The following is an 11,493-nucleotide window of genomic DNA, read 5'->3' as shown; positions in this document are numbered from 1 at the left end:
TGGTATATCCTCGATCATTAATTGCGCATAAATTACACCCAAATTTCACACCGCACCCCTGTTAAGGTATTTTCCTTATTCACGGATCAGTAAATGAGTGAAAACATCTTCCCTTTTAGGCTCTTTGGTTGCTGCTTTGTCCATTTCATATATTAGTAACCATTCTCAGGTGTGGTCTGATTGTCTTATTTTCTCTCTGTCTGCATGGCTGCATGTATGCACGCTTTCTTTTTGGCATAACAGCAAAGTTCATTAATGACTGCGTAAATACTTCTGAGAAGGTGGTTATAACATTATGAGGACAATTTGTGGCTGTATTAAAGCTCTGGATTTTATTCCAGTGTTGTTTTGGGCATGAAAGCATAAACAAGCAAAATATTGTTCCCCTTTTCCCCCATGAGCTCTCAGGCAGCTGCTGGTCTTGTCACAATGTGTCTAATGTGTGACAGCGCTCACCAGTAGCAAGACCAGGCCCAGGGGTGCTCCGAAGCGTGCATGTGTGCACACACGTGAGTGCACGTTTTTTAAACACTGAGCTCACATCCAGCATCTGTGTCCTGGGTGTGTGTGGAGCCCGGGGCCACAGCCTCATAGACTCCGGGGCGTGTGAATGTTGAACATTCAGGCAGCTCTGCGTGCCTCTCTGTACCTCTGCAACCCTTTCACAGCTGAGGAACAACACACCCTGCTCTCTCCATTCTCCGACTGCACTGCAGTGTGAAGCACACACTCAAGATCCTTTGCATCTGCTGGTGCCCATTTATAATGCAGAGGACGGGGGATGTTTCAACCTGCAGTTCATAAATGAGGCTTCTTGACACTCTAGCGGTCCTTATGTGTTGTCTATTGTGCCACGCTCACACTACAGTACGCAAAGCATTTATGTTTCGCTAAATTAGACAGCCATTTTCAAACTGAAGCTGAATTTTAAAATGAGATTGGATGAAATTTATGTGCACATCATTTCTGTTTGAATGCTGAGCAAAATGCAGTTCATAAAGTGAATCAGCGACAAGAGGATTTCGACATTTAAATAAACAAACACTTAGAAATTTATCATCCGCACAATGCTTGAAGCATCCACCCAGACAGAATTTCAGTGTGATTGAAGATCCTGACCGTGACTTAACCGCAATACTGTGACAGTAAGAGACTGCAGTTATCAACAAATAGTTAAAATGCCTCTCACACAACACCATACATCTTCAAATACCCTATTTTGTCTGGACAATAACTGGGAAATCAAAGATATCACAATCTCATAAGACAAAGGAATCAATCATAGACTGCTTGTTATGAATAGGGTTGCCAAAAATGCAAGGCTCGTTAAATAATCAGTTCATAAAATATCTGATGCAGTTTCACAGTGGCATTTAAAGTGCCACAGAAATATGCTTGAAATCAATGATGCCTTTCCGAAGAAACTTGTTGGCCTCGAGTACAAAGAAAGTCTCGCTTAAATGGCTCACAGCGAGCTCTGTGGAGTTCGTCGAATAGTAGCATTTGTTCCATGACAGTAGAAAAGTCAACAGATCATTTTCCGAGGCTTGAATGTCTTTAGGTACAGAGGATTGTGAGTTTTGCCCCTTAGAGAGCTTTAAACTGACGAAGCTCAGTTTCAGAGACGGGCTGAGCTTCGGCTTGGCTCACTCTCTCTCTGTTTCCCCTTCTCCCTCTCTCCCTCTGAGCGCTGAAATGCTGGTATGCAGGGAATGGCTTAGGCAGCGAGTGGAGGAGAGGAAGAAAGGAGGATGCAGAGTGATGAGTGCCACTGTATCTCCACAAGCCTTTTGATGTAGACAAGTTCACCCCACCTCCCTCCACCACCACCACCATTACCCTGCGACCCCTCCCATCTCACCCCTTTCAGCTCTGGGACAGGGTGCAGGCAAGGGACACAAAACCCAGTAACAATGGGGCGACTGAGACTGTGGCTCAGCGTTGGGCGGCCTGGCTCTGGCTAAGCAGACATATGAGAGTTTCCAGGTCTCGGTGATAGCTGTCCATGATTGAATGCACCACACCTCTGGGAATACACGGCTTAGATCCTCGGCTGTAATGAGGTGTCACCAGCTCATTGTTTCAGATAGAAAGCCAAAAAATAATGTGAATTATTTACATTTATTCATCAGTGAGGGTTTAAGGACAAACTGATATAACAGTGGCCTTATTTTGGTGTTTGCTGTTGTTGGATAAAGCCAAAACCACAGAGAGGATCACATACACACACTCACATACACACACAGACACACACACAAATGCACACACGCACATACCTGACCCTTGTGCTCTGAGACTCTCAGGGGGTCTTGTTAAGTCTAGAGTGTGTGAGAGAGGCTGTGCGGTTTGTGTGTGTGTGTCCCCTCTTAACCCATCCCTAAACAGGGAGGGAACACAGACAAGAGAAAAGGAGGCAGATAAAAGTGAGGATGGGAACAATGTAGAAAATGGCTGATGGCTGCAGAAAGAGAAATGACAGGAGCGTCAAAGCTTGTTCTCAGATAGAGAAACAAGTGAAGTGGAGGAGGAGGGGAGAAGAAGCGTGTGAGCAGGATCCCAGTGTCATTGCCCCCTGGGAAGGGGAAGTGAGAAATAAGAAGGGAGTGGTGGTGACACACAGGAAGACTAAAGAAAGAAAGACAAGAGCCAAAGAAAGGCGAGTCCAAAGATAAAAGCTAGTGCTGTTTAATCCCTCGATAATTTAGGGAACATCTCTGTTCCCCCAAAAGTTGGCACGCTGTGAGAAACGTAAATAAAAACATGGTGCAATGACGCAGAATGATCATTTATTCTTTCATCTTCACACTGTAAGAATCTGAGAACTGAGGACATCAGTTTCTGTAGTTTTAACATAGTTAACATAGACTGTATATGAAAGACGGGTGTAGCCTCTGACTTTTAATAATGGATTGCATTTATATAGCGCTTTTCTAGGCACCCAAAGCGCTTTACAATTCCACTATTCATTCACTCACTGATGCAGGCAAACCGCAGTTGTAGCCACAGCTGCCCTGGGGCAGACTGACAGAAGCGAGGCTGCCATATCGCGCCATCGGCCCCTCTGGCCAACACCAGTAGGCGGTAGGGTAAAGTGTCTTGCCCAAGGACACAACGACCAGGACAGAGAGAGCTGGGGGATCGAACCGGCAACCTTCCGGTAGCAGATGAGCTTCCCAACCACCTGAACCACGGTCGTTTTAAACGATAAGCCATAAAACTGCAGTTTTTGTAATGTCTAACAGGGGGCGACTTCTGTGGGTGCAAAAAGAAGCCTGGTTGTATAGAAAACAGCCTATCAGCTCCCTTTATCTGTAACCTCAGTAAAACACTTTCCTGATGAGTTTTTAGTCTTATTTAATGCAACATGGTGTTCATTTTGTAAATTATGAACTTAATAGAGTCCAAAAGGAGTGTAAAGCAAGGTCTGCTGTAGGGTGGGTGTACCTTGGATTTAAAAATCGCTACTGTATGAGCATGACTTAAAAACTCCTTTGTCCCACACGCCATCAGACTGTTTAACTCCTCTCTGGAGGGGAGAGGGAGGGGAGACAGGAGGACAAAGGAGGGGGGAACAACTAAGCTGTAGTGCCTCTGCACCTCACTGTACAATACCTTGTGCAATACTTTTTGTAAATAGTCAACAGTGCAATAGACTCAATACTTGAAATGTGCAATTCACTTGTATTTTTATTTTTTATTCCTATTTATTCTATTTATCCCCTTTGTATATTTTATTTATATTTGTCTCTGTATTTATATATGTGTGTGTGTGTGTGTGTGTATATATATATATAACAGTTCTGTAACTGTAACTTTGGTCGTTGCTGTGCTTTTTTTGGAAGTCGAATTTCCCAGAGAAACCCACCCGAGGGATTAATAAAGTTCTATCTTATCTTATCTTATCTTATGTCCTTTGGATTCTCAGTCAGATCCACCACCTGCTTGTTGAGTTGAATTTCTAAAGGCACCAAGACAGCGATGAACAAAATGCTCAGCTTGAACTTTTAAGATGGGACTTTGGAATCCAATGAGTGATCTCACCAGCGCTTGAGATCATTTTTCTTTAATTTTTATGGGGACAGAGATATTTTTCTATTTCATAATCTGCTAAATGTTTTCGTGGGTACCAGATCTGGAATTCAGGCAGGTGACTTAATCTCACTTTTACGACAAAACCATGCTCTTGAATGCTTTCTGAATTTAGTCTGTCTTGCAGAAAAAAGAAAACCTGCTGAGAAAAAATGATATTATCTGCAGCTGTATATGTTTCTCCTAAACCTGCATATTCAGTATTAATGGTACCTTCACTAATGTGCACTTATGCACCCCCATATCATCACTGATGCTGGCTTTTAAAATTTGTCCTGATAAGGAACTTGATGGTTGCTCTTTTCTTCAGCTTGGAGGACAACATTTTTCACTGAGCGAAGGTGGCAACGTTTTTTCGATCTTATTTATATGTTGCTACTTTGTTCCCTCTGCTTGTTAAGGCCAATTCAAGGGCTTTAACATATGTTTCTAAGCCCATGAAGTTATTTATATTAAAAAAATTAAGCTTTACTCCTAAAACCCCGAGCCTCTCATAAATGCTCTTTTAATACCCAGTCATGTTACTTGTTATCTAATTATGAAATGTTCCACCAGGTCTGTTTCATTCTTTTCTTTTTGTTTCGCCCCCCCCCCCCCCCTCCCCCTTCTAACTTTTATTCTTAGTTTCAATATTTTTTCCCAGTTACGTAATTTTACTTGTTGTCTTTGGATTATTTTCATTCAAATATAGGTTTTTAATCATTTTTAAACTACCATGTTCTAGTATTTATATTCTATACAGCGTTCCAACTTTTTGGGAGACATTGGTTGTAAATGGAAACGTCTGTTTTTCTCTTCACTAGAGGTCAAACAAAGTTATGGGAATCAAAGTTATGTCATCATGTCTTCTTCCCCCTTTTCTCTCTCTGTTGCTTGCTTTTTGAACGCTGTTGTCTTGTACGTACTGATAAACAGATGGTGGAGAGGAGACATGCAGGCCGCTGCTGATTCCCAGAGGCACTGAGACAGTACATTAGAGGAAACACGATAGCCGTCTCTCAAAGTTTCATTGCGCATTTTTGTTTATTTTAACTATATGATGGTGTTTGAGTTAGTCAACCTCTATCATGTAAATTCATATCTAAACTATTAAATAACTGTGGATGAAATGCATAAATCAAGCTCAAGTGACTGACAGGGAGAAGGACTTCTTTTTCTTATATGTTATAAACTGCTGGAATCACATAATAAACTTTAACATGAAAAATCTCACTGTAAAAAAAAAGTCTGCTCAGCTGAACTGTCAGTGGAAGTGATTGAATTCTGCAATAAAGGGAGGGCATACATAGAAACATCTGGTGAAGCTGGTTATTTGTTTGAGGGTAATTGTTCAGTTTCAGAAATATTCTAGCTCTTAAAGCGAGTCTTTATAAATATTAAATATTCCAGAGGAATAGTTTGACATTCTGTGAAATACACTTGCATTTGCTTTTTCGTATTATGTGGGTAAATTGATATTTCACTCTATCGTCTGCACTAAGGCTGTCATGATAATAGAATTACAAATTTTAGACTGATACCCAGGAAAATGCTTGATAGTTATTACCATTTTCAATACCGTGGGTGAACAAAATGGCCCAAATCAAGAGTAATTTTTAATAAATATTGATTAGAACAATACAAACAATGATAATGTCAATGAAACTATTTGCAAGTTGCCTGAAATATTGTAGAAAGCCAATTAAGATAACTTTAAGGTATATATAAATATGTATATGACAAATATTTTAAACAAGAAAAAAGGACAATATTTTTAGTTGTCCAAGGTAATCTCTGTTTGTCATTGCTAAGGAGATAGTGTCAGTAAAGTAGGCTACCTGTTTTTGTCTACAAGTCTAGGTTCAGTCTAGGATTTTAAGAAAACACATAACACTTTTTAAACACGAATAATTGTGAAATCCTGTTAAATCCTTTTCTGTAGGATAAGAAGTCTTAACTTTCATGCACTTACATTCTTAGTTTTTCAGTAACCAGAAACCTCAGCATTCAGCAGCCATCTTCAGACACCTCAGTGCATTTGTTTGGGCAGGTATTTTAAAGTGCTATGTATGGTAAATCATTGATCACTGAGACATAAAACTGGATGCATATAATCAGCAGTAAAATCTAAAACCTAACATCTGAAAGGTTTACTGACATTCAGCTGAAATGAGCTTTTTCCCCTGGATGTTAAACTTGCACCACCATCTTTCCCGAGGCAGAGTTCTCCCATAGATTTCAATGAAGGTTTCTTTGATTGCCCTGTCTCTCTCTTTTAACGTCTCTAATGTTACAGCTCATCAGAGGCTTCTCTTGTATGTTTCTGGAAAGGCCTGCGGTCCATTTTTTAAGATTAATTGGTTTCTAACTTTGCACCAACTGTAATTTAAACATTGTTTGATTTTATAAAAGATAAAAAGATAAAACAACTCCTCTTATAAATTAAAAGCTTTTGCAATTACCTTCTTTCACTTCCTGTCCTAATGAGACATTTTTAAGTAGAACTTGAAGCAAGACACAGCAATGACGTGAATTTTTACACAACCTAAAATGGCCTGTAAATGTAAATCACCTGTCATTACTTGGTGATCTTCCATCACTGCAGTGGGTGAGAATGGCCTTAACTGTGCAAGTTTGATAATATATTAATGTAATTCTCTCCTTTGCTCTCCTCTCTGCTCTCTCTGGATTCAGGCTGTCTGTGCGGTTGGGATGTTTGAGCTTCAGATCCGACACTTTCAGAACCCACATGGTCGTCTGCAAACAGGAGAATGCTGTGATCTCCAGGCCAGCGGAGCACAGCACTGCTCTGCCAGGGACCAGTGTGACACTTTCTTCCAGGCCTGCCTCAAGGAGTACCAGGCCCGGGTCGCCCCAACTGGAGCCTGCACCTTTGGTACCGGCAGTACGGGTGTCCTGGGTGGAAACTCCCAGTTGTTCCACCACAGAGGACACGACAGGGGGGGAGGAGGAGAGGACGGGAGTAATGGACACATTGTCATTCCTTTCCAGTACGCCTGGCCGGTAAGTACAGGGGCAGTGATGGTTAGCAGTATGGTTACCAAGGGAACAGGCTAAGCTTCAAGTGGGAAACAATACACTCAAACTGAGGCTAGAGGAGAATAACGATGACACTCAGAGCTTCACACTCACATGCTTTTGTATCACAATAACCACAACATATTTTTCTACTAGAGTATTACAATATGGAAAACACAGAATTTGCTAATGTGCTCATGAAAGAAAGATAATCTTCCTGGTGAATCACACATCTTACATCTCCCAGACTGACCCAAGAAGACCTGATCTAAGCTGTTAAAGGGTTATTAAAAGAATGAAATGAAAATATTTGACAGTGTTTGACACAGATTTTCTTGTTGCCCATGATTAGAATTTTTGGATATTTGTGATCTTTGGTTTATGAGCAAAAACACACAAACCTGAAAATGAGAGTGATGCAGCTGTGGTTCAGAATGAGTGTGACTATCACCCCCAAATTGCCTCTGATGCATCCGTGTCAGTGTGACAGAAAGTACATAAAGGCTCAGAAAAAGGTGCTGCGCGCATGTAGGTTTTGGGAGAAAGTCCACAGTTAGACTTGAAGACTGCTTGAATAGAATGAGGCCATTTACCAGCAGAATGGCTATTTTTTGTATTTAGTATATGCTAATCTTAAAGTTCTTCCTGCAATCCTGTAGCGGCCCTTGGCGACTTTCTGCTGTTTACAAGGGAGAGTACACTAGTGTGCATTTCATTCATCCACATTCTTGTGGGCCTTTTCACCTTTATTAGACAGTATAGTGAGGTGGAGAAAGGAGAGTGAGGGGAAGGGATGCAGCAAAGGGCCTAGAGTCAGAGACTGCTGCATTTAACTGTGCAGCATACGAGGTCCTGTTCAGTCTCTGAGCTTTATTCCAAATGCAATCACGGAGAAATACAGCTGGTGAAGCACTCTGGGTAATCAGTAAGACTAGAAGAAAACCTAGAAAAGCACGAAATGAATGCAGCCCATGTATCATTAAACTGGTGTCAAAATGTAACGGCCTCCAACATCTCCACTACACTAATGGCCACCACACTAGCCATTAGCCTGGTGGCCATTAGTGTGGTAATTACGTTGGTAACTGTCAGTGCAAAAATGACGATTACCAACATTGTCACCATAATTTAATATATCCGATATATGTTGGCTGGCTTCATACACTGGAACTGAAACTTTGTGTGTCTAAACCAAGAAGGTGAGCACAGTCTGCCTAAACTTGGTTACTTGTTTGGTTTGCTTTTCACTCCATTCCACTGTTTTTCCCATCACTTCACATCTCCACATCTTTAAAACGTTCTGTTCCTTATGTTACAGAAAGTTTCTGGAGGTTTCTTCAGCTCATATTGAACTACTTGTGTCTTGGGTCCTCTTTACAGAGCAGAACAATTAATCTGCAATTAGCACAACAGTAGGCACGTGTGGTCAATTGATTATTCAATCTAACTTCTTTCTTCCTCCTCCAGTGCTCCATCTATCCCTGTTTATCCATTTAATTTTTGTTTCCCCAATAAAGCATCCAGAAGCTAAAAAGGCCACAAATATGTGCACTCACAGAAGCCTCTTTTAAAAAATGTGTATTTCTGTCTATTATATCATTTACATGTGCTGTATGTATGTAAAGCACTATGCAAAACTACGGTGCCAACCCTCATTTCTTTATGCTTCCAAGGAGCCAGACTTTTCTTGTAACTTTTTTTCGCAGTGGTCTTGAGAAGTAGTTTTTCTTTAGACATTGGCTGCCTTTTTCTCTGATCCTTCTACCTGACCATTTTATGAGGAATGTTTTTGATTGTTGAACCTATTAACATTCAACTATGAGTCATTCAAACAAAAAAGGGCGCCTAACTTAAGGGATGAACTATTGTTGTGTGCACACATAACAGAAACCTTCGAAATGTAAATTGTATCTTTAGGAACTTTGTTACTTGCAGCCAGAAACATTTTTTTTCAAATTTATTTTATTGAATCCATGAAAAATAATAAAGTTTACACAGTTTGAAACGCATAAAATAGTTTTGTTTTTGCCTAATAAGATGGTTCAGTGTCTTATGGAGTGAAATATTAGTTTCAAATGATTGTCAAAATTTAAAGATGCAGTCAGGAAAGAAGAGCAACATTGAAGCATCTGTAAAACACAGTGGAGTGCTAATAGCAGAAGCAATTGATTGTTTTGGTAAAAATAAAAAAAAACATTCGAAAAGTAAGCACCTTTCAAGTGTTAGCCTTTTCAGAGGTTCGGGGGAAGGTGCAGCTGTTGGAATAAAACAGCAAGTGGGGTCTTCATGTGTCACGTGACTCTTAAAATGACAGGAGAGTAAAAAGGTTTAATCATAGTGTAACACAAATACAGTAATTAGGCATAGCACTTATCTCTTCCCATCAACCCATTTTCTAAGAATCCATTAGTCCATCTGGGTGCTCATTAGTCACTCCTTTACTGTACTTTATTCTCACATTTAACTCTTGTTTATCGGTGAAACCAGAGCTAAGAGAATCTGTTCAAAATGTCTTGGCAAGGACACATAGAAGTCATCCACAATTTTCCCGTGGATGTGAAAAGGTTTTGTTTGTTTCTTGCACTGAAGAAATGCTCCTGCAGTATTTCCTGTTACCCTTTCTTTGTCTTTGATCGCTCCCAGCTTGTTTCTCATAATGAAAGAATTACAGAAATGGCAGTCAAAGACCTCACGCTTCTAAGCCATAATCATATTATGTCGTAATAATGTTTGTTATGTAGCACAAAACCCCCAGGTGAGGCTTCAGAAACACACACACACACCTAATATGTCTGCAGTATTTCCTTCACTTCAGAGGACGTTACTTTGACTCACATTAATTTCCCGGAGACTTACGCTAAACCTGAAAACTAACCCTTCATACTGAAATTAATTGATTTATGTTATGGGGGCTTGGTTATTGTTCCTGCAGTGTGACTGAAAACAGTTTATGTCCCTGCAACAATCTAAGTACAAACACACACAGAGGAATGTTACACAGCTTTGGTTTAGGTTTCTTTTTCTTGATTAGTATCAGTCCATTTACCTGTGAGACTCCCTGTCCCAGAGCCAATTATCTTCCCTTATCTGTGTATAGTTTGCTTTTGTGTGAGTTTTCATGTGTGTGCTGTATATCTAGTGCGTGTGTCACACTTTTCACCGGGGAAGTGCGTGACTGGCAGGTACGAGTGTGAGAAAGTTCTCCGTCAGAAAGCTTTACCTGGATCAGTTTCAGGGCCGGGCCGCAGGGCGGGCTGGGCTTCAGGGGAGAGAGAGCCGGGACACTCTGTGGCAACCTTAGAGCATTTTCAACTGAAAGGCCTGCTTTATCTGGCCATCTCTGGGAGGTGGAGGGTAGTGGGTGGTGGGTGAGGGAGGTAGAGTGATCCCCCTGCCCCAGGTGAGGGGATGAACAGGTGAGCAAAGTCATTATGAGGAAAGGTGAGCTCTTTCTGTCCCCTGCCCTCCGCTCACATGTGCAGTCTTCATTTCTCACACTAATCTCTTCAGGGAAATGCGCGCCTGTGTTTTTGTCTGCATTTGTTTATGTAGCTGTAATTTCTCGTGTTTTGTTTGGTTTGCGTATCATGCTATCAAAAATGACTGCAGGGGTCCATCGCTATTAGGCTCCTGTAAGTCTGCGCCATGATTTCTCAGCTTATGGCTAAATCAGCTTTTTCTATTGGTTTTAGAGCACCTGTAAAAGCTTTACTGAAAGGCAGCCTCTCTGAGAGGGTTTTATGAGAATAGTTCAACTTTTCGTTACATGTTCAATGTGAAGACTAATACCTTTCTCTTTAAGTTCATGACAGTACAATTAGAGAAAGACTGAATAAGCAGGGTTTGTTTGAAAAAGTTGCAGAAAGACAGCTTCTTATCTCTAAAAAGATGCACAGTAACACATTTGGAGAAAATGCATAATAGAAGGAAAATTTCATATCAAACCTCATTTAAACTGTCAAGCACAGTGGTGGAAAGGTGATGATTTGGGCTTTTTTTGCAGCCACCTGCGCACCTTGATTGTGAACTCTAGAGTCAAACGTAGGCCATTTGTATCACAGCTAAAGCTTGGCTCAAATTGATTCATGCAACAGGATAATGATTGCAACCACAGCAGTAAACCGCTACTTCAAGTTATTGCTGCTAAAGGTGGTTTATATATAAATAATGCACTTTTTTTTCAAAAATTATGTCTTGATGCGTAAAATCTGATGTAAGTAGTGAAATGACTGAATGTAGTGTGAAGCGCTTTGGGGTCCTTTGGGACTAGAAAAGCGCTATACAAATGCAGGCCAGTTACCATTTTACCAAATGTAGCAGTGAGTTTGCATTGCTATCCTTTTGAAGTCTGAAGTCAGGTTTGCTGGTTTTCCCGTTTCCAGTCTT

At 40.8% G+C, this 11,493-nt stretch overlaps 1 protein-coding gene across 1 annotated transcript in view; it reads left to right on the top strand.

The window, feature by feature from the left end:
• Positions 1-11,493, top strand: part of LOC308400802 (uncharacterized protein) — a 68,705-nt gene that overhangs the window by 1,317 nt on the left and 55,895 nt on the right. The window contains exon 2 of the mRNA XM_080888781.1: positions 6,763-7,092. Coding sequence (XP_080744907.1) covers positions 6,763-7,092 — 330 coding nt within the window. The remainder of the gene's footprint in view (positions 1-6,762; positions 7,093-11,493) is intronic.

The sequence above is a fragment of the Rhamphochromis sp. 'chilingali' genome, assembly GCF_963969265.1.
Source record: "Rhamphochromis sp. 'chilingali' genome assembly, chromosome: 8".
NCBI lineage: Eukaryota > Metazoa > Chordata > Actinopteri > Cichliformes > Cichlidae > Rhamphochromis > Rhamphochromis sp. 'chilingali'.
Note: the sequence above shows the minus strand (reverse complement) of the source record. Positions and strands in the feature narration are given on the sequence as shown.